The 24,673-nt window shown below is 42.4% G+C and overlaps 1 protein-coding gene across 3 annotated transcripts; it reads right to left on the bottom strand.

Annotated features, from left to right (window-relative positions):
- Positions 1-1,077: 1,077 nt before the first annotated feature.
- Positions 1,078-23,746, bottom strand: LOC146173074 (uncharacterized). Of its 3 annotated transcripts, none has more exons than XM_084583425.1 (6): positions 23,558-23,746; positions 22,389-22,564; positions 12,255-12,416; positions 9,707-9,868; positions 7,140-7,184; positions 1,078-1,944 (listed from the first exon to the last, which is right to left on the bottom strand). In XM_084583425.1, exons 2-6 carry the CDS (start codon positions 22,437-22,439, stop codon positions 1,450-1,452), a joined length of 915 nt encoding a protein of 304 aa, XP_084439551.1. In that variant the 5' UTR covers positions 22,440-22,564; positions 23,558-23,746; the 3' UTR covers positions 1,078-1,449. The 3 variants fall into 3 exon arrangements, with proteins under 3 accessions (XP_084439551.1, XP_084439553.1, XP_084439552.1); XM_084583427.1 differs by having other exon boundaries at positions 22,389-22,540; XM_084583426.1 differs by having other exon boundaries at positions 22,389-22,535.
- Between the last annotated feature and the right edge of the window lie 927 nt (positions 23,747-24,673).

Below are 24,673 nucleotides of genomic sequence, written 5' to 3'. Positions count from 1 at the left end.
CTAACGCGTTAACACCAACATTAAGAGTGTCTAGTTGACCACGCGTGAACCTTGACCTCTTGATGCAACGAGCAGACTGCCACCGAAGAATGTGCCCGAAAAAAAAATATGGATTTGAAATGATACATTTTTAGCCTTATGTTTCATACAGTTCGAAATCCTCAAGATCAACTGTCACACGGTTCCTTTTATCGTCTGCACAGGGAGCGATATGATGGGAAAAAGAAACTCGACGATTCTAGCTTGTCACTTCACTATGTTCAAGAATAGCGGGAATGGTGAGCACAGAGCACCGCCGTATTACACAGCAGGGTTGTACATTGAGAATCAGCTGTCAATACTAAAGATTTCAGAACAAAATGTAAGTGGTCGTTGCGAAAGTTACTTTGTGCGCAGAGGGAACCCATTGCTCATAGATATTAAGTTAAAAGACAAGCCTTTATTAGAAAAACATTTTATTCACAGGAAAGTTCAAACAACATACGTTGAATATATATAAAGTAAGTAAACACCATTATTAAGATTTGCACAGTTCCATTGCCTCGTTTTCGTGAGGAAATAATATAAATCGTTTGGAGCCAACTTGAAATATTCAGTGAAAAGCGGAGTGTTTCCAAGCACCGCCAGTAACACTGTGGACATTTAGCAAGATATATAGTATAATGGAACAGTATGTTTCGTCCTCAAGTAACAGGCATTTAGAATTATCCAATAATTACAAACTCTTGCGAGCCGGCATTTGCACGTATATTTTTACCTCACCTTCCTTTACTTGTTTCGGCATAGAAGAACAAGTTGATGTTCTAAATCGGGTCCACAATCTTCACAATAATGCAAAACTTTCACACAGGGTGAAGTAAGATCTGTTCACTGGATACGAGGATCATTATAAGGTAACATTGCACAATAATTTAAAGTACTCAAAATGTATAGCGTAGTTACAGATGACTACTCAAATGCCCGAAGTATTTCGACATTCGCTTCAAAGAAAACACTAAAATTTTGTGCCCTGCAAAGCAGAACGTGGGTTATGGGGCAGTTAAGGTCAGTGAGAGATAAAAAAGTAGCACCAAAACCTCGAGCTTGAACTTTTATTGGAGATATACGTCCGATAACATTTCCATGAAAGACGATCATTCACAGAACAAAATATTTTCGTAAACTACAAGGCAGTGATAGTCTCTTCCTAATACCCGCACGGAGGCATGTTGAACTTTATTAAGACTGTATCTTGTGTCGTGACGCGTTTGTGGCACATATTTCAAAGCTTAGTCCACATGTGATTTGTTATAATTAATCAATTAGTTCATCATGCAGACGAAACGAAGGAATTCAATGAATTTATCCCCGCTGAAGAGCAGACGGGTTTGTCGTAGATGAACAGTGACTTGCGAGATAACAAAAGTTAAAATTTAGAAGCTGATGTTGAGCTAATAATGGCATTTTTCTCTAAACAGACGAATTGTATTCTTCGTGATAATACCTTGCATCGCGCACAACATGCGTCAGTCCTTTAGTTGAACTCTTAAATATGTCTCTTATGTCTCGAAGCAAATTGACGAAATAGCAATCACTGCCGCTTTGGCGTGCATCTTTGCGCAGCTCAAATATGTTCTTAAGCAGGCGTTCAAATGCACGATCCCGCGGAAGTGATGTCGGAATTTCTGGCAATTGGCACTGGACTTCTGGAGTTATTGCCGACCATAAAAGCTGATATCTTTGGTGGTTGTCTGACACTCCGAGATTCGTTAAGCACTGTAGAAGAGCGTTGTGCCAGGTTTTCATATCTTGCTCTGACAAATCGAGGGTAGGCAGTTCTGGCAGTGGAATATTCCCGTGCTGAAGTCCACGTGTAGCGCCTTTCAATCCCTGCACTTCAGATCTCTCGGTGTCTGCTAGCCTCCTGGATGCCTTGGTGGTCCCCGCACCCGCAGCATTGGTGTTCTGCGGCGAGAATGGCGTTCTGAACTAAGTGATATGTTCTAATCGCCTTTTACATGTCCATGTTGCATTAAGAAACTATTTTGTTATACATATCTACTTTCATTTTTTCCTAACTCTACGTTTACAGTATATGCCGCTTTTAACAAGAGATGTCATGTCATGCTTGCACTATAATTTCAAGGTCAAGCAGCGTTGCTTAATTTTTACTACCACTGACCGAATTTAGGTTACGATTTATCTTCATCAGCCTGCCTACACCGAACTGCAGTGTAGAGACCTCTCCTTAGGAGAACAGAAATCAGGGTGAGTTGGTTATTATCTATTTTTTAACAGCGCAAAAAAGTCTAGGACGTTTACACACACAACAACATGAGCGCTGACTTTCAACTGAGGGTTTGTTATCACGAAAGACATTTAGACATAATCTCGCCAAAATACACACAGAAACCTACACACCCTATTTTAATCTTCCGGCAACGATTTCTCAAGAAAGGCACATTCACGGTTAATCAGTGACAATGACGGTTTTGCGCCGTACACGAAACCTCCCTTATCAATGTCATACGCTTCTACTAATTACCTTACCGTCTAATATCTGTGTTTGAAAATGACACACATCTCTTGATGAAAAGGCGTGCAGTTGTGTACATGTTGTCTGCAATGCAGAGGTTAATTCGAGCCGCCTGCTTTATCCAAAGAATTGAAGTGTTCCCTCAGACGGTCGTTTAAGCAATGTCTTTCCTGTTCTACATATCATGCACGACAAGACAGGGAGATTCTGTATACAACCCCTTTTACGCTCCTTTCAGCATTTTTAATGGTACAGTCAACTTCAGCCCTCCTACCTAGTAGGGACTCAGGCCTTTGTTGCATAGCAGGACAAATATTACTCAATTTCCTTTGAGACGAAAATAAAACGTCAACTTCAAATTTGCGGCTCACTTTCTTCCGACGGTAAGATACCAAGTGAATGTAAGAAATAACCTCGACCTTCTGGCGCTTGGCTGCTTCATGAAAGTGGTTAGATTTTATTTTTGACATTGTTCTTTCACATAGTCTCGTGACCTCTGGAAAACCTGCCTCCCTAAGCTTGGCAATTTGGCTTTTCACACTTCCCTCAATCAGATGGAAGCACGACTGATTAAAGCGCCGCGAATACATGAAGTTAATTAGTTAAATTGTGTGGTTTACTAACATTAACTTAGGACAATAAATATGATTTGCGAACTTCAAGACCACCTCCTGTGATCCCCAATCCATTTATTTGCGATGAAAGAACCTTAACGATTATCTTTTTTCTGAGCCCCAAAAAGAGCCCACTAATTACAAGTACAATTACTTGATTACAGCATTCGCGTGCCACGATTGCTCAGCTCTCAACCGTGGCTTGAGAGAAATAAAATCAGCTGCGGCAGTGGCTTTCAGTGGCAGGCCAATATGTCTGCGGTGGTTTTCTTGCTCGCGTGAGCCAGTCGGCCTATATGACGGTTCATGTTGCAACAAGCGCGGCGAGCTGGCTGAGCGGGCAGCAGCCATCGCCAACTCATCTGCCTAACGATGGAGCTGAGCCATCGAGACAAGGCCGCAGCTGATTTTGGTTCACTGAATTCTCGGTGGCGAGCCGCATAATCATGGCGCTCGAATGCGCTTGTCAAGTGATTATTTTTGCATTTCACGGGCTTTCTTTGGTACGCGGAAAGAGATACACGTGTGACTTTATAAATCGCAAATAAATGGAATGAGGGTTTCTAAAGGCGCTCTCCAACTTCGCCAATCACATTAATTGTCTAAAGGCAATAGTTAGTAGATTAGAACAATTATCCTATTTACTAACTAGTTCACTAAAAAATAAAAAATCGTCGCACTTCAGACGGCTGGTAGCTGTATACAAGTGATTACCCTGGCCTACCTCAAATGTGTTACCTATATTTTAACCCTTGGCTAAAGTTGGCTTGGACACCCTGTATGTGCCTGCATCGAAGATTTCGAAATTTTCTGCGGCATAGAAATCCACTCCTTTCTTTTTAATTTAGTCCTGCTTTTTCTTGTGTAATTAACATCACTTGGGTGGAAGATAATATCATAGTAACATGGAGACCATTGGGACAAATTGAATACCCTAGTTCGGAAATCAGAACGACGCATTGACAAGCGCTTTTCTCTTTGACTTAGTGTTAGCTTGCCTTGCATTGATCTTGTTTAGTTGGAAGAGATTTAGTACGTCATCTTGTAAGATGACGGTAGAAAAGATTAAATATCAGGCAGCCCTGCTGTGGCTCTGCATATCACTGTCCTGTGCTTGAAAAACTTTAAAAGATTCTGTGGAAATCCTAGTGATGTTTGCCTGCGCAGAATGTACCTGAAGAGGCAAGATTCACCAAAAATCAGCCATTTCAAGATTGAAAAAGACAAATACACATGAATGTGCTCATATTATTGGCCCATTTCGCATATAATGTGCGCACTTGGGCACCGAATTTTGGGTGCGGATCGTCAAGACCACACTGGACCTGCTCTCATTTCGAAACGGCGGTAACCCGTATTTTTGTAAGGATATCAGGAATTGGAGTCAATGCTTGGTATTTTTCAAGAATTTTTAATGGTATTTCTTGCTATGTCACGCGAAGAAAACGCGCTTGATTCACTATATTGAATCGCTTGTCGACATGTTGAGCTCGAAATGAATCAAGCTATTTCTCGATGTATATTTTCGTTATGAGTAAGAACGGCGACAGATCGGCTGATCAGCATCCAAGCTAGTAACAAGACTACATTGTAACAAAGCTATATATAGATACATATTCTTTTGGCTACGTGCTCCACGCCGTTGTGATGGAAGGATATCTTTCAGAATGAGTTTATGGGCCCAGTCAGCTCCGCGTCAAAGCCACAGTGGCTAGTTCTGGAGTACATATTACATATTGTGTCATGACTGATCGATTTACGACTCCACTTGCTATTTTGTCCACTCAGTGAAATCAATAACAAATTTCCTTTCATAATGCTTTGGAGCACGAATCACGCCAGGCGAGGGTATTCACCGTTCGTACTTAGGCAGGCATCATTGCATGATGACTGGTGTGGAGGGGAATATGACGAAATAAATAGAAGCATATTGTCTATCATATCATCGAACGACAGATGAAATGAGACTTCTATACATGACGCGACATTACATTTGTACGGAATGGTAAATGAGACAATGTATGCGTTCAATAAAGTATTTCCAGAAATCGAAGATCAAAATGTTCAAGCTCGACTGCATTTTCATTTCACTGTCATAAAGAATCTGTAGGATTGCTAAGCCGGAAGTTGTGCAAATGTGAAACGGCATAAATATTAAAAGGTTAGCTGCTAGAGCTTACCTATACTTTTCCACAAAACAACGAAAAAAGATGTATGTCTTCCGCTCGCTCACAATACCCAATAATCTATTTTCCTATGTGAAAGAAATAACTGAGGTATTCTGGTTTATATAGAATGACATTTTACTCTAATCGTTTACTCAAGGATTTCATGTCAGTTTCCCGCCAAGGAAATATTGTTTGGTTTGGTTAACGGGGTTTAACGTCCCAAAGCCACTCAGGCTATGAGATGTGCCGTAGTGGAAGACTCCGGAAGTTTTGACCACCTGGGGTCCTTTAACGCGCACTGACGTTGCACAGCACACAGGCGCCTTGCTCTTCGCCTCCATCGAAAAGCGGCCGCCAAGGTCGGGATTCGATCCCGCATTCTTGGGAACAGGAGTCGAGCGCCGTAACCACTGTGTCCCCCCGGCGAGTAAAGAAGAAAAGATATGCGTCATCCAACTGTGCTTATGAGCTTAGATCTTGTCTAGATCAAATACACGAATTAATATATATTGACGCCATATTTATAAATTTTTCAAACGCTTTTGACCGCGTTCCCCATTAAAGATTAATGAAAAAAGTTAATAACCTTTAGCTGCATCGCGACATCACCCGATAGATCGAAGAATTCTTAAGAAATCACTCCCAACGAGTCAAAATTAAAGAGTATTCATCCAAGAGTTCACGCGTCCTATCCGAAGTTCTACGGGCATCAGTTTTAGGGTCTGTGCTATTTTTAATGTATATTAATGACATAGCATTTAATATATGATCTAGCGTACGACTATTCGCTGATGATTGTGTAATTTATAGAAAGATAGCTGACCCTACTGACGCAGTTATCCTACAGACTGACTTAATGCATCTAAAGGAGTGGTGTCACATATGGTAGAGAGAAATTATTATAAAAAACCAAGCTAATGACCTTTTCCAGGCGCAATAATACGCCTTCTAATGTTTACACGATTAATGGCAGTTTAGTTGAAAGAGAAAGTTGCTTCAAGTACCTTGGTGTTTTTTTTTTTTCAGTTCTGATTTGGGCTGGAGCGCCCAATAGATTACATCAAGAATAAAGCATTTCGAAAACTGACACTCATTAAACGTCGTTTACACCTTGCCAACTCCGAGACAAAACTACACGCGTACACTACTCTTAAGGTCAGCTTTAGAGTATGCCTCCATAATATGGAAGCCAAGCAGCGTATCATTAATTGTCTTGAGTCTGTCCAAAATAATGCTGCCAGGTTCATTCTTTCGTCATACTCCCCGTATCACAGTGTCTCTAATCATAAACAATCTCTCAATATTCCCGACCTTGTCACTTGATGAAAGTTCTCTCGTTTATCTTTCTTTCATTCCTTATATTACGGTGACTGCCCATTTGCAGCTATTCGCATCACTCCTGCCCATCATATTTCATCTCGGACTGATCATCCCTACAAAGTACAGCCAATATTCGCACGAACGATAAAATATCAAACTTCACCCCTCCTGTTATCTATAGAAAACTGAAACTCATTACCGAGTGATATAACTACTGAAACTACTTTATCAGTATTTTAAATAAAACTTTCAGGGCAGCTTGGTTGCCTGTAATCACCGTAGTATTGTTTTCCCTTTTCTTCTTACGCGTTATGTGCTAAAATCTGAACACCTGTGTATCCACTAGTGAATGTAGTGCTGTGTACTGCGATCTGTATGTTATGTATAATTCTTAAGTGCATTTGCTAATTATTACGCGTCAAGATTATGTATTGTGCTGTTTTTGTGCCGCCCCGACCCCCCTATGTAAAGCCCACTTGGGTTTTTAGGGTATATAAATAAAAAAATAAAAAACAATCTCACCTGCGGCACGTTACAGGGATTTTCGCGGCATTCTTTGAAATGACCCTGAAATAAATAAAACAGTCATTCAGTGACTCGTGTATATGAAGCAGCACCATCCAAACAAAAAGAATCGAACATGGGCTCATTCGCAGTAATCTTTCCTAATAAATTGCTGTAAAATATCCACAAAAGTATACAAGAATGGTAAAGGAATGCAATGTTTTCCTATTAACCACTTAATCTACCGGAAAGTAATTCGTCAGCATCTCAGCCGCACCCCAGGTAATTACGGGCTGGGTGACATCTCTGCCGCAGGTTCTCCCTTTGAGATGCTTTGTGCCCCAACTTGACGACGCAATTGAGTACAAATAATATATCTGGAGCTTTAGCTGCCTCATGCTCACTGGGAGTTTGTAAATTGCTCCTACTAACGAAAGCTGTAAAAGGAGGGGGTAGTGGTAGTCACCTGGAATTTCATAAGACAGTTACTCCGATCAATGCCCATACAGGTATGAATACAATAGCTTAACATCGGCCCCCGGGTTACTGTTTTTCCTCTCCATAGGACTCCGGCTTTTTAAAGCTATAGAGTTAAAGCCTCTTTCACCGAAGACAGGTGTCGCCGTTGGATCTGTGAGCGAAGAACCCCGACCAAGGCGCTGGCAGGTGGCAGCTGGCATGGCCAAGCACTGACTGGAAGCAGGGCTACCTGAAGCAACTTTTGGCAGGATCTTAATATCACCCTCTCATACGAAGGAGAAACCCAACTTTTTTTTTTCTTTTTTAACTTGGGTCTCTCCTTCGTATGAGAGGGTGATATCAGAATCAACCTGACAGGATACTTGCATTCACATTACCTCTAAGCCACTCAGGCACGTTTATATGGCTTGGTTACAGCGGGGCTTTATATATTTGGTTGGTTGCCTACGCTATCATGCCATGCCTTTAAAGACGTAGATTGTGTCTCCCGTAATGTTTTGTGAAGCCTCTTGTGAAGCTCCCAGTAATCGAGTTAAGCACTGATCTGTTATTGAAAACGGGAATTGAATGCTTTGAAGTGCTCAGTACTCCTAATAAGCTAATCAACCACCATGACCTATGTACGTTTTAGTCATACTAAGCAGGTACTAGAATAGAACTAAAGAACAATCATGGCAAAGAGTAATGAACTAGGAATAAAGGAAAGCGTCAGTTCGCAAGCCGAGCCAACGTTTCGGCAAGCGCACTTGTCTTCGTCTGGGACCAGACGAAACGTTGGCTCGGCTTGCGAAATGAGGCTCCCCGTCTACCCTTGTTCAGTGCTATTTCATACTCAACAGGTACCAGAAGCATGCTAAACGTACATAAGAAACAGAAAAACTTGCTTTCAAAAAACTATCACTAAGTTTTATTCTTGGTCTTGGTATGACCGAAATGTGTTTTGACATTTCACTGTCGATACGCAAACCAGATAGTACTGCAAAACCAGCACAGGCAGTTAGTACCGGAGGTTTCATGTAGTATTGTAACTGAACTTATATACTTTGCGGCATTCTTGTGAGAAACCGCAAAATTACGCTGATGAAAAGAGAACGTAACTTTGCGGACCTTTCGGGGAAAATAGGCATGAAGCGTCTAGAACGCGAGCTGCTGACTGTTCACAAAAACATATTAAGGTTCACATTGCTTGCAAAGTAAAAAAAAAAAAAAGGTTGCCTTGAAAGCAGAAAGTTTCTGCTTACTTTCAAGTATAGTCTGACTTTGAGAAGTTCGCTAATGCTCCACTATAAAGAAGAGCAAAATTTTCTTCCCGCGAACCCATATGTCGACTCAAAGATCGAGTTTGGGAAGCTCAAAATTGTCTAAACCAAAATGCACTCCCTTGAAGAAATCCCTTCCGGCCATGAGAAACAAAATTATCTAACTGCCCGAAATAACCCTTGTCAATTAATAAAGATATGAGCGTTTACGACACAAGTGGATACGCATTATTTTATTTGCTGCAAAGATTTGCAACTTCAAGAGCGGGAAATCCTGTGCGCAAGGTTACAAATCACCTGAGCATCAGTGAAGTGTGCGAAAGGTAAAGGTATGTCCGTATGAAGATTGCATCTTTGATGCAAGATTATCACATTTAATCTAGTGCAAAGGGACCAAGAATGATATGCTATCCGAGAGCTGAAATAAATCTTCATCCAGCATTTATTTCACACGAGGTTGAAACTTAATTTAGGCAGGGCAATACTGTTGCTTAACCTATGTATGATTACAAAATTATGTGCATAGCATGAATGGCAAAGGTGGGAAAAGCACTTAGAAACTAGTCTAAAGAAGTATTTGCGAGAACACGATGCTGTAAATTGGGTGTTCGAGGTTCAGCAGGAATAAAAAAAAAAACGCTTCTTTCTGTCGGGAGTGGTTTGTATATTATTAAATATAGATAGCCTTTTTCCTAGTACCTAATAACAGGACTTTGTTTATTGCACACGTTTGAAGCACGTTTTTGTCTTGAAACGCCGCTCTTGGTTAAGTATTTTTAAAAGTAATCGCCTTCCAATGCGCAGGATTGCACGGAAGATACCACTGAAAGAAAGTCAAGAACATACCATCCAATCTTCTTTTGGAAAGTATTCGCCACAGTAAACGCAGTCCTTCGGGGCTTTGGGACAGACTTCAAGGTGACGCGACAAGTTGGCTTCTTTCACAGGCCTTTTGCAGTAATCACAAGCTGTAAGTTGCACTTCGCCTTCTCTTGCATCTCGGTGGTTCTGCAAGACGTGGTCGTAAAAGGCAAATCGCTCGATATACTTATTGGCTTTCCTGACTCGAATAAACAAGTCATATGACTGGTTATGTTTGCGGTAAGACGTTCCGCCATATAAAAAAAGCACTTGGTGAGACAATTTCAGCACCAAAGCATTAATATGCTCCATTCACAAGCGAAAACCTGTGTAGTCGAAATCGTTGAAGGATGGTCACAGAAAGTCTGGAGCAGATCAAAACAAGTTAAAACAATTCGGATTGGAACTAGACTTTGGGAAAGGGTTCTGTGCAAAATGGAAAGTAAATTGTGCTGGAAATAAAATTTGCTTCATTCGGACATTGAGTTGAGCGGGAATCGAAACCGCGACCTTACAATTGCGTTACGGACACGCTATCCACATGACATGAAGGCTGATTAGTTTAAGCTGGCAATGGTGCATTTTGTGAATGCGTGATGCAGTGAGCAAATAGAGCCAGTGGTAGTGACGTCAAGTGGCAGTCACGTTATGACAATGTTTTTTTTTTTTCTCGTCGACCAGAACGGTGGGTTGAAACGACACTAATAGATAATCGTTAATGACGTAAAGGTTTTCGCATTAATAACAATGTGCGCTGCACAGCCAATTACATGCCAGAACACGGCGCAAGGCTTTAACGGGAACTTCTCAGTAAAAATAGGCTAAAATAGTTAAATAGTTAAATTTTACTCCATAATACAACATTTTGGGCGAGTTGGTTACGTACATTCATTATTACAGCGCAAAGACGGACGGGACAAGAAGAGGACACAACAGCGCTGTGCGAGCGTACAAGGAGCGCTTGAAGGTCTTGGTACAGTTCCATGCTGAGCCAGAAGCAGCGCTGTTGTGTCCTCTTCTTGTCCCGTCCGTCTTTGCGCTGTAATAATGAATGTAAATTTTACTCACGTGGTGTGTTATTAAGGACTAATTTTTATTGTTTGCCTTGGTATGACCGAAACGTGTATTGACGTCCGCTGTTGATACGCAAACCAGGCGCTACAAAAACAGCACAGGCAGCTACAACCAGAAGTTTCAGGTAGTATTATAACTCAACTTTTTATATGCTTTGTGGCCATCTTGAGAGCGACCGCACAATTACGTATAATGATGAAAAGAAAACATAATTAACTTTTTGCGGACCTTTCGGGGAAAATATGCATGAAATGTCTAGAATGCGAGCTACTGACTGTCCACAAAAACACAGTAAGGTTGACATTGCTTGCAAAGTAACAAAAAATGGTTGAAGATTCTACTTACTTTCGAGTATAGTCTGGCTTTTGAGAAGTTAACTAATGTTTCATTATAAAAATGAGCAAAAGTTCTTTCCCGCAAAACCGCATGTCGAATCAAAGATCGAGTTTAGGAAGATCAAAATTCTATAAACCGAAAAGCACTCCTATGAAAACCAAAACGAAAAGCCATGAGAACCAAATTATTGAACTGCACCAAATAACCCTTGTGAACAATGAAAAATAGGAGCGTTTACGATATAAGCGAATACGCATTATTTTATATGTGTCGCATATTTGCGACTTCGAGAGCGGGAAAGTTTGTGCGCAGGGTTACAAAGCACCTGAGTATCAGTGAAGTGCGCGAAAGATAATGGTATGTCCGTCTGAAGATTGCATCTTTGATGCAAGACTATCATATTTATTGTAATGGAAAGGGACCAAAAAGAAATATTTTACTCGAAAGTTGAAATACATCTTCCTCCAGCACTTATTTCGCACAAGGTTTAGTTTAACCTTGTTTAGGCAGGGCAACTTAGTTTCTTAACCTCCATATGGTTTGGTTTTTGGTGTTTAACCTCCCAAAGCGAATCAGGCTATGAGAGAAGCCGTAGTCGAGGACGCGGAAATTTCGACAACCTTAGGTTTTTTAACGCTCACTGATATTGCACAGCACACGGGTGCTTGGCTTTTTGCCTGCATCGAAAAGCGGCCACCGAGGGTGGGATTCGCTCCCGCATCCTTGGGAACAGTAGTCGAGTGCCCTAGTTACATGCAACCCCGGAGGGGCTAACCTCCGTATGATTGCAAACTGATGTACATCGCATGAATGACAAATGTGGAGAAAGCAGTTAAAAACTGGTTATAAAAGTATTTAACGAGAGCACAATGCTGTAAAATGCTTGTCCGATGTTCACAGCAATATAACAAAAACTGCTTTTCTCTATCAGCAGTGCTTTTCTTATCAATACATGCGTATAGCCTTTTCCTATTAGCTAATAGCGGGCATTTGTTTATTGCACACGTACGATGTAATTTTTGCCCTTGCAATGCAGCTCTTGGTTGCGTATTTTAAAAAGCAATCGCCTTCCAATGCGCAGGATTACACAAAAGGTATCACTGAAATAAAATCAAGAACGTACCGCCACATCTTCTTTTGGAAAGTATTCGCCACAGTAAACGCAGTACTTCGGGGCTTTGAGACAGACTTCAAGGTGGCGCGACAAGTTGGCTACTTTCACAGGCCTTTTGCAGTAATCACAAACTGTTAGTTGCGCCTTGTCTTCCCTTGCATCTCGGTGGTTCTGCAAGACGTGGTCGCAAAAGGCAAATCGCTCGATGTACTTGTTGGCTTTCAGTACTCTAATGAACGAGACAAATTACTAGCTATGTTTGCGGTGAGACGTTCTGCCATGTGAAAAAAAAAAAAAAAAAAAAAAGCACTTGGTGGGACTATTTCAGTATCAAAGCATTACTATGCTACATTCACAAGCAAAACCTGCGTAGTCTAAATCGTTGAGGGATGGTAAAAGAAAGTCTGGAGCAGATCAAAACAAGTTAAAAAGGTTCGAATTGACGCTAGATCTTTGAGGGAGGTTTCTGCATCAAAAGGAAAATAAATTGTGCTCGAAATAAAACTTGGTTCATGCGGACATTGGGTTGAGTGGGAATCGATATCGCGACCTTGGAATTGCGTTAGGGACACCCTACCCACACGTCGTGAAGGCTGATTAGACCAGCTGAAAAAAGGGTATTTTGGGAATGCATGATGCAGTGAGTAAATAGAGCCAGTTGTAGGGACGTCAGGCGTTAGTCACTTTATGACAATGTCTTTTTTTGTATCGACCAGAACGTTGTGTAGAAACGACACTAATAGGAAACCGTTAATGGTGTGAAATGCGATGACACGAGGATGCAGAATGGACCGTAAACGTTTTCGCAATAAAAACACTTAAGTAGTCTTAAGTACGCTTCAAAGCCGTTGTATTTCAGAACACGACGCAAGGCTTTAATGGCAACTTCTCAGCGGGAACTGCTAAATAGATAAATTTTTTTCTCGCGATGGGTCTGGGCAAAGAGCTCGGCGAAGTGTATAGGAACTAGTTTATCGAGAGGAGCAAAACGGCTGCCAAAACGACTTCATGTATTTGGGATTTTTTTGCTCTGTTAAATAACCCAGAAATTCTCTTGACAGGCGTAGTAAGAACAAAAATTAGGAGCCCAATTAAGCTTTGCCTTAAATGTACGAGCGATAACGCTGTTTGCATCCCCCTTTCAGTCCGCGAGTTTGCAGCCCTTACAGACGACGCAGAGTTCGGCAAAGTGCTGAACGCCGTTAGTTGGTTTGGTCTTTGAGGAAAGGAAATTGCGGTGTCAGTGTGGCGTATTTCTAGACACCCATGTTTACAATGAAGGGCACATATATCATTGGTCCAATCTTTGCCGGAAACTATCCAGCAACCAACTTAAATGGGACGGGAAATGGCATGGCACAAGCCTAAACGCTGCATTATTTGATCACAATTTTGAAATGAAATGAGATTCTTTTTCTCACAGGTTTTCTCCATTCTGAGTTAAGGCGAAGTTTACGGCGTTTTGAACGAAAGAAGTGCATACGCTGCAGCGTAATAACCATAACCAAGACATATATATAAAAGAAAACGATGTTACCGTTCGTGGACGACCAGCGTTTTGAATATCACAGAAAAAGGGGGCCTAGGCAGCTTATGTAAACCGGACTATATTGCCGTCAATGCGGGATTGACACAGGGTAGAGACTCTGAGTTAGCGTTGATTAACGAGAGGGATTGTCATATTAATGAAAATTTTCCTCCGCCGAGCTTATTAAGGAAATGATGGACTATGAAAAGTTCTCTTTGGTGTACAAACTTGGGCTTGTTGGTACATGATCGAAGAGAACAAAATGTAGCGCACCAAGACAAGGACAGAGAAAGAAGACACACACAGCGCTGTGTGTGTCTTCTTTCTCTGTCCTTGTCTTGGTGCGCTACATTTTGTTCCCTTTCTCAGTGGTGTTTCTTTTCCTGGTCACTGCATAGCTGCACTCAATTCTTATCAGGGGCCCGTAGACCAAAGAAGTCAACTCTTGGGAGGTCCACACCAGTTGGTTTGGGGTAAAAGCAAAAACACAGTTTCAAGTTGGCTGCCCACGTTTTCTATTGAGATAATGTGTACCCGGCAGCTATTTTTGAGAATAATGCCAAGCCTTCCCTATTCTTACCATCTGATTTGTCTCTTTCTCACTGGGGAGCACATTCCTGAACGCCGTGGGCATGTTACGTTTAATTATTTATATAAAAGATCTAAACATATGGCAACACATTAATACAAAATGAACCCTCACCTTTAGTTTCAGAAACGGCAATCTTAAACATAATACGAACCGACTCCTAAAAATGCTCTTTGAGAGCGCCGAAGGAACCATTCGCACCTTTATTATGTGCACCATATATTTTCTTTTGTATACAATAACATGTCCAATGAAATGTTGAAATGTTATTGCGCCACAAGAATAACTACACTGTAAACAGTTCTGGAAATCTGCACACTTCTACACGTAATAAGCCGTACACAGTTAGTTATGCTGTTCGGCGCTTGAAGCTGCCCATTTCCAGACCAGGTGCCACCTGTCCTAATATTTAAATCACACGTATTTGCGGTGCCTTGCGTAGCTGGTCGCCATGCGTCCAGAGTTCAGTATTTCTGATTTCTCACGGGGGAATCGTGTGATTAACCAGTTTGATTAGCATCCTTAACTTGGTGTGCAGTGGTCTGAAAAAAATTAACCAAATGCGGCCATCCATTTCGTGGTAATGCAAGCATTCGCCATTTTACTTCCTCGCAACAAAAACAACAACAAAAAAAAAATTCCAAGGGCACTGCAAAATCTCCAGTGGAAAAATTGGTAAGCCTTTGCGTTGCTACTGCACACAGTACATCGCGCGCCCTTTACCAGCGTTCCGTTTAACGCATCAAAGTTCACTTAACAAGCTATACAAGCGCACCATTCACTAAGCATTGATAATAATGTTTCCAATCCAATCACCGGCATTCTATAATTAGTTTAGAGGAAAGGAAAGGTGTAGTATTTGTCACTCGCGGAATCCCGCTACTATCAGCCTCACGGTAGACAAGGAGAATTATGATGCACGTTTCATGATCCCGGGTGTGGCGCAGTCAGAGTGCTCGGCTGGGGAACCTAGAGATAAAGATTCGATTGCAGGTGGGGATAATTTTTTTTTTGTTTTCTGGTGACGTCATCAGGATGATTGACAAGCGGAGTCCCGCGGTATCCCGCAGACTCTCCGCAAGAATTGGGACACTTCTCGCGGGCGCACGGTCTGACACGCTGGTGAGTCATGAGCCATAAAAGGCTTTCGCCATAAAAAAACAATCACACTATGCTCCTTGAGAAATCTAACAAAATTCTTAGCTCAATTAGAGCTTGTTAAGAGTACACACAAGCATTACTTGTGTGCTTGCAGTTTCGTCGTTCTTAATTCCTTCACGTTGTTAACTCTATAATTATTTAATTATCATAATTAAAATGGGAGAACGGGCTAGTCCAATTGTGTTTAGTATTCTGCGATAGAAATACTGCGCCCTGGTTCGAGCCATCACGTATCCCCGGCAGATGCCACGCTTGACCTTGAACAGCCGAGGAGGAGGAGGAGGAGGAGGAGGAGAAGAAGAAGAAGAAGAAGAAGAAGAAGAAGGAGATGAAGAAGGCTGGTAACTTACGTTCTCGCGTCATACTCTTAAAGGATGAGCTTACGTGTCCCCAATAATGTAGCACCTTGCTCTGATATTGCGTGATAAGGAATAATGTAGCAGGCAAAAGAAGTTTCCGCCGTCGCTATAGCAATTCAACTAGGGTTAACCAGAGTTAAACCATAACTAATTTATAACTGTATACTGTGCTTTTAACCAGAATGTCGTGTTTCTTGTTCCCGAGATCACTTGCGGAGTGATTGACCTTCGCTGCCTCTCACTGATGTAAAAATATGATAGTCCTGAAGATATTTTTGTAATTATAGCTATATTTCTCATAGAGCCTTTCTTTCATTGCAAGTTGACATTTCGACGAAGGTAAGGAAATTGTTTTCTGATTTATTTTTTGTTATATTTTGCCTGAATTCATTTCTGGACAAAATTCCGTGTGCCTAAGTTTCTTAAAAGCAGACTCTCCAACCTGAGCGTAATATGCAGGTCATCTATAGATAGGCCAGCCATCGGAATATCTACTACCATTGGCCACGATATCTTAGGATGTATACCGCATTATTTTGTGGGAGCATATGTCTGAGAGGATAAAATAACAGCGACAAATTGGAGCACCAGCCCTCTGACACAGCGAATAAATTCAGTATTTCAGGTTCCGCGTACAACCCCTTGAACTTCATAATTCCAACTGTGCTCACTGAAATTTGAAATATACCGATCGTCATTGCTCCAGGCGAAGTCCTGTGACTCCATGTTAATTGCCGCTCTAGCGGTAGTGTTACTTTCAGAGCGGCGCTCAGCCTGCAAAGCAGCCTGGTGCCGCATGACAGGCCAGAGTGGTGCGCGAGTGGTGTACTTTAGGCTATACTGTGTCAAGTAAACTAGCCTGCTAGGAAAGTCAGAACACAAGAAAGGAATGAGACGACAGGACAGGCGGGAGAACGAATATACGAAATAAAAATGTATGGAGAAAAGATAGCAAAGGACAACTGCTGATTTCCTCTGGGTGGGTAATCCCGGAGGTGCCATCTACGGGACACGTGGGACAAACGTATGTCGCCTCTGGTAAGGGTGTTTATCAACGTCCAAACGCTCAGCGTCAGCTACACCCCGAGGATCCCATTTTCCACGGGCGCGGCGATGCCACTCACGGTCAAGCGCGGATGCCCGGGGCTCGTGGTGCCGCACAATACACCAAACATGTGCTTTAGTAGATGCCTCCGGCGGGAACCCGGCATTATCTTGAATTCGGCGTTATTGCAATGAGTGAAACACTTTTTCTTCATGGAAAAGTAGGTACCAAAGGTGGGCATTTGACCTCAAAAACTTCGACCTCACCTCAAACTCAAAAAATATTTGGCGACCTCACTCAACCTCAACCTCATAAATTGAGGTTGAGGTCCCCCAGGCGACCTCACCTCACTTTTCAGCTGACCATTGGCGACCTCACTCAACCTCACCTCAAACTCAAAATGTGAGGTTGAGGCCGGGCGCTCGACCTCAAAAAAAAAAAAAAAAAAAAGAATCATCAAATTAAACCGTAACTTAACGAAAATATACATTTCTCGGTAATCCTAGCATATATAGGCAAGCCAGAATTTTGTCGTATGAAGGCTGTATTTTACTCTTAATTTTATACAACAATTAATCTCCCGGATAAAAGAAAAACTCCGGAAACTCCATGTCCAATCCTGCACTAAAGTAGCTATCCTCTCCCCCTCTTCGCCTACCATTTTTTGGTCCGTTTTACTCTAAGGCCTACATGGGTACCACATTACTACGCATAGGCCCATAATGCAATACAAAGAGTTTACCCATCCGACCAACATGAATAAAATCCGTATTAGAAATAAAACAAGCCAGTTCTTACTATATACTGAAAAGACAAATGCTGTTGACCCTAGTGACGATGGCAACAATGACGATATGCTCTTTTTCTTAATTCGAAAAAAAAAATCAAATTGATGATTGCCAAGCATTGTTTTTTAATACACTGTACATTGTCTTGCGACCGTACACATCAAATTGGGGAAAAAATAGGAATACAGTCGTGCCTCGTCAGTATGGACACTTTGGTTTCCGACCAAAACTGTCCATAACGCGAGTCATCCATAATAACGAGTCATGATAAAAATGAAAAGTTTTTTTTTTAGAAAAACTTTATAATTAATGACAGCTTTTTAAATTAAATTTCTAATTAAAAACAGCCAAGCTGTCGATGTTACCCCCTTCTCCATGAATCCGTCGACCCAAAAATGTCATGTCTGTTCTTAAATCTTGTTAGCTATCCTCATGAGTAGCTGAAGTTAGTAATGCCTATACATAGCGTAGAATAATTTTTCTCAGTAAACATCCCTGTTTTACTGAACAAAAATTCCGTAAGTCATCACAGGTAAAACCTATCAAGACGGAGGAGAAGGAAGAAGCGCACCCATAATGTTACCGAGGCAGCGAGCCTTCTGTTGAATCATTTCGTCGCTCACGACAGCACCATTCGCGCACACATTTCCGAACCGCATTAACAAGGCTGACTCCATTTCTTCGAACTGTGCTGGGCGCTGTCGGACTGTAGCTGAAGCTGCGATGAGCGATGCCGACGTTGAGCCATTTATCAGAGCCCTGTAGTATCGATGCTACCGTCGACCTGGCGAGGCTGAGACCTGGTTGAACTTGGGTCCAGTCCCTCACTGCTTGGATTAACTGAGATGGTTTTTGCCGCCTGTATTCACAGATGTCCCGCTTCGCGCCTACGGTCAGGTAAGGTTTTTTTTTTTTTTTTTTGCTTTCAACTCCCGCCATGCCAAAAGTCAGACTAAAGTTGAGGGTTACAGGCTCCTGATTCTTTGCACTCTTTTTGCCTAGTTAACCTCCCCGCCTTTCCGTTCTTCTGATTCTCTTTTTTCTGCCTTGTACTGTTTATGTGAGGAAGCGAGGGAGTCAAGTTGGCAGGCTGCTGAGGGCTATCGAACAGCCCTTTCTTGTGCCGTTTGTATGTGTTCCTATGAAAAAAACACTGCAAGCTGAAGTACAGTTTAGAACGACGGCGAGCCGACTACGAAGAGCTCAGACCTTGTCAAGGCCGCATCGTTGACTCAAGGCGAAGCCGACATGCGGACCGCCCGGGGCGCGAAATGTGGCAGTTCGGCACCCCAACAGTGACGAAAACCAGGAGCATGAAGAAGAAGGGCGTCCAGGACAGGACGCCCGGTCCTGGTTGCGTGCTCGCCGCCTTTCTTTTGTCGATCTACTTCGTGAGTGTGTTTTAACTCTGACCGAAAAGCGTTAACGGCTTCATGGAACACACTTTGTGTTTTGGGAAAGAAAAACTTCAGTTCCCACCCCCACTTTTTGGCGCTTGTCTTTCTTTCTATTATTTCCTTCCTACGTTTTTACCGGCCTCTCTGCTCACGTTCAGCAAAATTTATTGCGACCACATGTTGCTGTTTTCCCGACTGCGGCCTCTCGTTGCGGCGCTGCCGCTGCACCCAGAAATCTCCCGGTTCCCTTCATTCAGGGTCTTTCTTACTTAGCTGACCCTCGGTTTTCTGTGTACGTTCCTTTCCGCTCTTGCGTCCCTCCCCTTCCTAAAACGACCACACGCCCGCTTTGCTTCTTTCCAACTCCACAGGACTCGTTCAGGCATCCGGCCGCATCGGCTGTCGCATAGGTTCCCGGCCTGCGCGCCCTTCTTTAACTTGCGTTCGGACTCCCCTGCTTTTTTCAAACGTTACCATATTAACGAGACAAAAATGCATGGGCCCAAGTGGGCTCTATGCATTCTTCCCCTGTCAATTGTTCAAACAGCGAGTTTTTACATTAACGAGGCATTAATACATTGAAAACATTTCGTCCCCAGAAAAACTGTTCATAATTCGGGTCGTCCATATTAACGGGGCACGAATTATCCATAAAAGCTACTCATGAAACGGTCTGTCGTGATGACTAAATCCCCAACAAAACAAACAAAAGAGGAAAGACAGCAACACACCAAATAATCACAAAACTCGGCCAACGCCGAGTACACAAATGTACCTTCAGAAAATTTCAGAGGAACGCTGTGGATGTTACGAGGTCCCAACCGGTCACTCCTAGGTGTTTGTCTATAATTCTGTGATCCCGTGGCGTATTGCAAGAATTGGCGAAATTGCTTCTTCGAACACCATGCTTACATTAAAAAATTACAGGGTTCGGAACTGCTAGGAAAGAGGGTTAAACGTGAATCACTTTGCAGTCAAATTTCGCCGGACCAAAATGTCCAACTCCCCCCCCCCCCCAAAAAAAAAAAAAATAAATAAAAACGAAAAAACGATACAAATACTTGTACATCCGGACAGAATACTGGATACCATTTCTCCAACAAGTCTGAGACGAGCTTCTTTGTGTTATTCACTTGTTTTCCTTTAAAGACTGAACTAATAGATTACACGGTGGTGTCTTCGAAGCTGCTTCGTCGCATGCACTACACGTGCATCCAGAGAAACCGTTTCCCCGTTAGTGTCGTGTAGTTACAGCACATAAACGTAAAATAAAGACAAGAACAACAGAAAGGAGGCGATCAAGCAGCCTGGAGGGACCGCGCTCCCTGCTGTGCACGCGTTCCTCCCTTCGCCGTCCGTCTCTAGGCTTTAGGTTTTGCTCATGCAGTGAATGCCGAACTGTCACCAATACACACCAAAGGCAGCAGCGAATGTGTCAGCTTCGTTTTCAGAGACTACATCGCGCTTTGCAATACTTGCAAAAAAAATAAAAAGAGAAACTAAATGACCGCTCCGGTAGGTGGAAAGGAGGGTTGTGCTATGGGCCTCTGGAAAGATGCCAAAGAAAGAGCCAAATGTCAGGGAAGAAGCCTGTTCTCTGTTCGCCAGTACACGAACGTAAATGTCATACAAGAAAATATATATAAAGAAATACTATGCTCACGAAAGTATACGAAATTTCGCACACTAAAAAATGAAGAGAACTGCGCTTCCCAGAGGGTATAGAAGGCTTGAGACATCGACTTAGTACTGCCTTCCTCAGTGCTAGCATGTAATTGGTTTCATTCACATATATTTAAATGGATTTTTAAAGAAAAAACGAATGTCTGAATATATTACTCCGACATCTGACCACACAAATTTTCATCCGATTGATTTGTCCGTCTCGAGCAGACGGCAACACAAAAGAGACACGCTCAGTTTGCCACACTAATTCGTCTGTCTAGACACCAAAATGTTGAGTCAGACAACATCTCAATAGTTTTTAACTTATAAAAACATGTAGGAGAACGCTTTTCTCTTCTTTTTTTCCTGCGCCTAAAGAGATTTCAAGATAGACCTGATATTATGGAGTTAAGAATCTCTTACCATCATCCTTCCTCCTGCATTGCTTGGTTTCACGAGAATTTGAGAGAGAAACAAAGGGCCTTAGCGGAGCAAAAAGATTTTTGTTTTCATTGGGCTTTACTGTATATAAGCCCCATATAATTTTTTTGCCTCTTCTACCTAGACAAATGGTTAACATGCGCAGGCTTTTTTCCTGTATACCAGTTGCGTCTTATAAGCTGTGCCGTCCGTCTCATCCTCTTGCATGTCTTACCGCTATATTGGTTATGTAAGAAACGCTAGCACCTTCATCCCATGCAATTTCGCTGCACCATTTTCTGTTAAGGTTCCGTCTAATGTACAGCGGGATCCTTCATCGAATGTAAAGCAGCAGCCGTGACGTCAGCGCCTGGGAACGGGCATGCACACGACAAACAGTTCTGCTTTGAGCCGTCTGCGCAAAAGACAATTTGCTTCGCTTTTTAGTTTGCTTGTTTGTTTGCGGCATCCGACAAAAGCATCGCGGGTCAAAGTGAGTTATGTGCTTTGCGCGCTCCTGGGTGTTTGAGCCGGCGGCAAGCATCGGCACAAACAATTCAGAGAAAACGGGGGTGGCGGGCGGGGGGCACGAGGAGTTCGTGTCGTAAAAAAAAAAAAAAAAAAAAAAAAAGAAAAAAAAAAAACATCTTCCAACAAGACCAGAGGGAAGCCTGGGCAGGGGCTACGGCATCCGGTCGTCCGAACGGGGGGTAACCGAACACCAAGAGTCGACGGGCACACCGCGGCAGTACGCTCGAACTCCGCGTCAAAAGGGGCGCTCTTCGAAGTAAGCCGCGGCAACAGCAAAAAGCCTGGACCTCACAATTTCGACCTCACACAATTACGACCTCACTCAACCTCAAACTCATGCGTGAGGTTGAGGTCAAATTTCGTGACCTCACTCAAAATATTTTGAGCTATCGCCGACCTCACCTCAACCTCACCTCACTCCGTGAGGTTGAGGTCATTTTGAGGTTGAGGTCGACCTCATGAGGTTGCCCACCTCTGGTAGGTACCGCGATACAACAGGTTTTTAGACTTACCATTACTGATACGATCAAAGTAATGATCGGAACGAGAGTACATCTATTCGTATCACTTATCAACTTGGCATGACGACCACGTAATGAACATGGAGTCATTTTTTACCGAGCCGCTAAGCTTACGCAGAGGTGAGGACATGGTACTTGCCATTAGCCTCGAAGGATTGTCCACGGGTCTTTGGTTCTGGTCTGTTTCCATGGCAATGCGTTCTTCCTCGCGTGTAGGCGAATGCTGTTGCCAGTGCGTTTTTCACTCTCTCGTCTGAATATTTTGCCGGTAAGGATTGCTCGCAACCTGTGCTGTGCATGCAGAGTATAACGTTTCTGCGAACACAATGTGACGCATTAAGCTTTCGTAGCCACTGCTTCTTTTCTTAAATCTGGAGGCGAGGGCAAGATCGCAGCTCTGTATTTCAACCTGAGACGGCACAAACTCGGTATTTACAGTGTTGACAACTTTGGAAGATATGACGTGTTGTGCCGTAGTTAATGACAGTAATGCTCAGCAACTAGCGTATTATGAGATTTAGCAAGGAAGCACAAGGAAGAAATAAGATATTTCATGGCAAAAAAAAAACAAAAAAACAACTCGCATTTTCTTCAATGGACAAAGCCTAATGTTCTGTCCAAAAATAAAAATCGAAAAAAACTCTCATAGGAGCGCCTTGTAATATGATTACCGTCCAAGCTCATTACGATGCCAATTTATATTAACCGCAATGTCGCCATTTTCTAAAGTCAACCTGTTTTAAATGTTCGAAAGCCTCATTTACCAGCGCACACCTTTAATGAGCTTCAAACTGCACTGCACGGAACTCAAAAATTAGCTAGGAAATACATAAAAACACTACTTGGATAACCCACGTCAAACGTCCAGCTTTCTGCAATGCTTTCGATAGTGCCAATGGTGATGCCACCTTACCAAACGAAAATAGAGCAAGCAGAGACACACCACGTTCGACAAACATCTGCACCTCGCCATCAATACAGCGCTCCAGTTTTATGGCCTCACAGAGAAAAAAAAAAGAATAATGCAAACTTTAACAGCCATATTAGCCTTCTGTTTTGAACAAGTTAAATTTCGACTTTTTCACCGCAGCGATCGAAATTTGGCGCCGAAACGCTCATTCGCACAGCAACAATGAAAGTGAAGCTATTACTTAACATTTATCTGTCAAAAAAGGTTCACAGTCACAAGTGCGGCTGAGTAGCAAGTTGCTGTGCCCCAGAAAACCTTTGCTTCTTGCTCCAAGTTGCAGCAAGACAGCCACGACAGCAATTTCTTAACTGTGGAAACATGTGTAGTTAGGAACTTACCCCTTACACTTGCTCTGTGAATCCTTTTGAAAAAGCACACTCACACAAATACGAAGACTGTTCAGGAGGTTATTCTACGCCATTTCTTCACAGTCGCTGGGTAGATCCTTGTATTCGATATCCTGCCGAAACAGACACGATACTGAACAGTAAGGGGCGCTCCACTGAAGCTGCCTCTGATTGTCGCTATGGCGACGCGCCGGCGGTCTGATAAGGGTACGGCCTTCGCGTTTTCTGCGATGCCCTTTACCTCGCACAAAAAATACAGTCAATTCAAAGCATATTACTTACGCCCCAGGAGAGTGAGATTTCAAACGTTATTTTCGGTTGCCGCCCCAAAATGTAAGGCGCTCTGCTTGTTCACAAGCTTTTCCATGCATCGATCCAGATGGGTGAATATTTTCTAGTATAGTCAAACAAACCTTGCGTTAAAACGTACCTATCGGCAATGAAAAGGATCTTTACAATCTGAGTTTCACTTAGAAAAGAGTATAACCTACTTCCCAGAATGTCATCACATTTTACGATGATGGGTATTATAATATAGCTTATCAAGACACTTAAGATGGAAATAGAAAAAAAAGAACAGGAGGGGAGAGGAAAAAATGGTCCAAATTTTCTTTCTTTAAGTAATAGACGTCATTTAAAAACATATATTCCCACGTGCAACTAACATTAAGACTGCTAAAAGTCTTTTTTTTTTGGCTATGTTTGTCATTTTATTTACGTTGCGGCTACAAACGACTACAGATTGCTATCTCGTAGTTGAAAGTGGATCATAAAAGATCGCAGGCATAAATATTACCTCTTCATTCTATTTACCTCCTGCTCATGAATCAAGATGGCTGAACCGCATTTGCAAATTCAAACCTAATTAACGGCTTACGGCTCGGACGTCAAGGCGCACTATATCTGTTTTGAATCCTCGTCTTTAATTACGATAACTAGCTTGTGTAGAACGTTTGATTAAGTTAAAAGCGTGGTTAACTGAGCTATTTAGTACATACTTCAGGTTTTTTGATGCAGCAGAATAAAAAAGAATGGGGATGCAGAAAGAAACACACAGAACAAGGACAAAGCTGCAACAAAAAATTCGAAGTTTGTTAGCGATAGCGG

Source organism: Amblyomma maculatum, chromosome 11, assembly GCF_055883805.1.
Source record: "Amblyomma maculatum isolate TAMU_Amacu chromosome 11, ASM5588380v1, whole genome shotgun sequence".
NCBI classification, from domain to species: Eukaryota; Metazoa; Arthropoda; class Arachnida; order Ixodida; family Ixodidae; genus Amblyomma; species Amblyomma maculatum.
Note: the sequence above shows the minus strand (reverse complement) of the source record. Positions and strands in the feature narration are given on the sequence as shown.

Coding starts and splice junctions, on each gene's coding strand:
- LOC146173074 (XM_084583425.1), bottom strand. CDS start 22,439: ATGGAAACAGACCAGAACCAAAGACCCGTGGACAATCCTTCGAGGCTA. Junction 12,417..22,388: donor ACAATCCTTCGAGGCTAATG/GCAAGTACCATG, acceptor CACGTCTTGCAG/AACCACCGAGATGCAAGGGA. Junction 1,945..7,139: donor ATCCCTGTAACGTGCCGCAG/GTGAGATTGTTT, acceptor TTCTCGCCGCAG/AACACCAATGCTGCGGGTGC.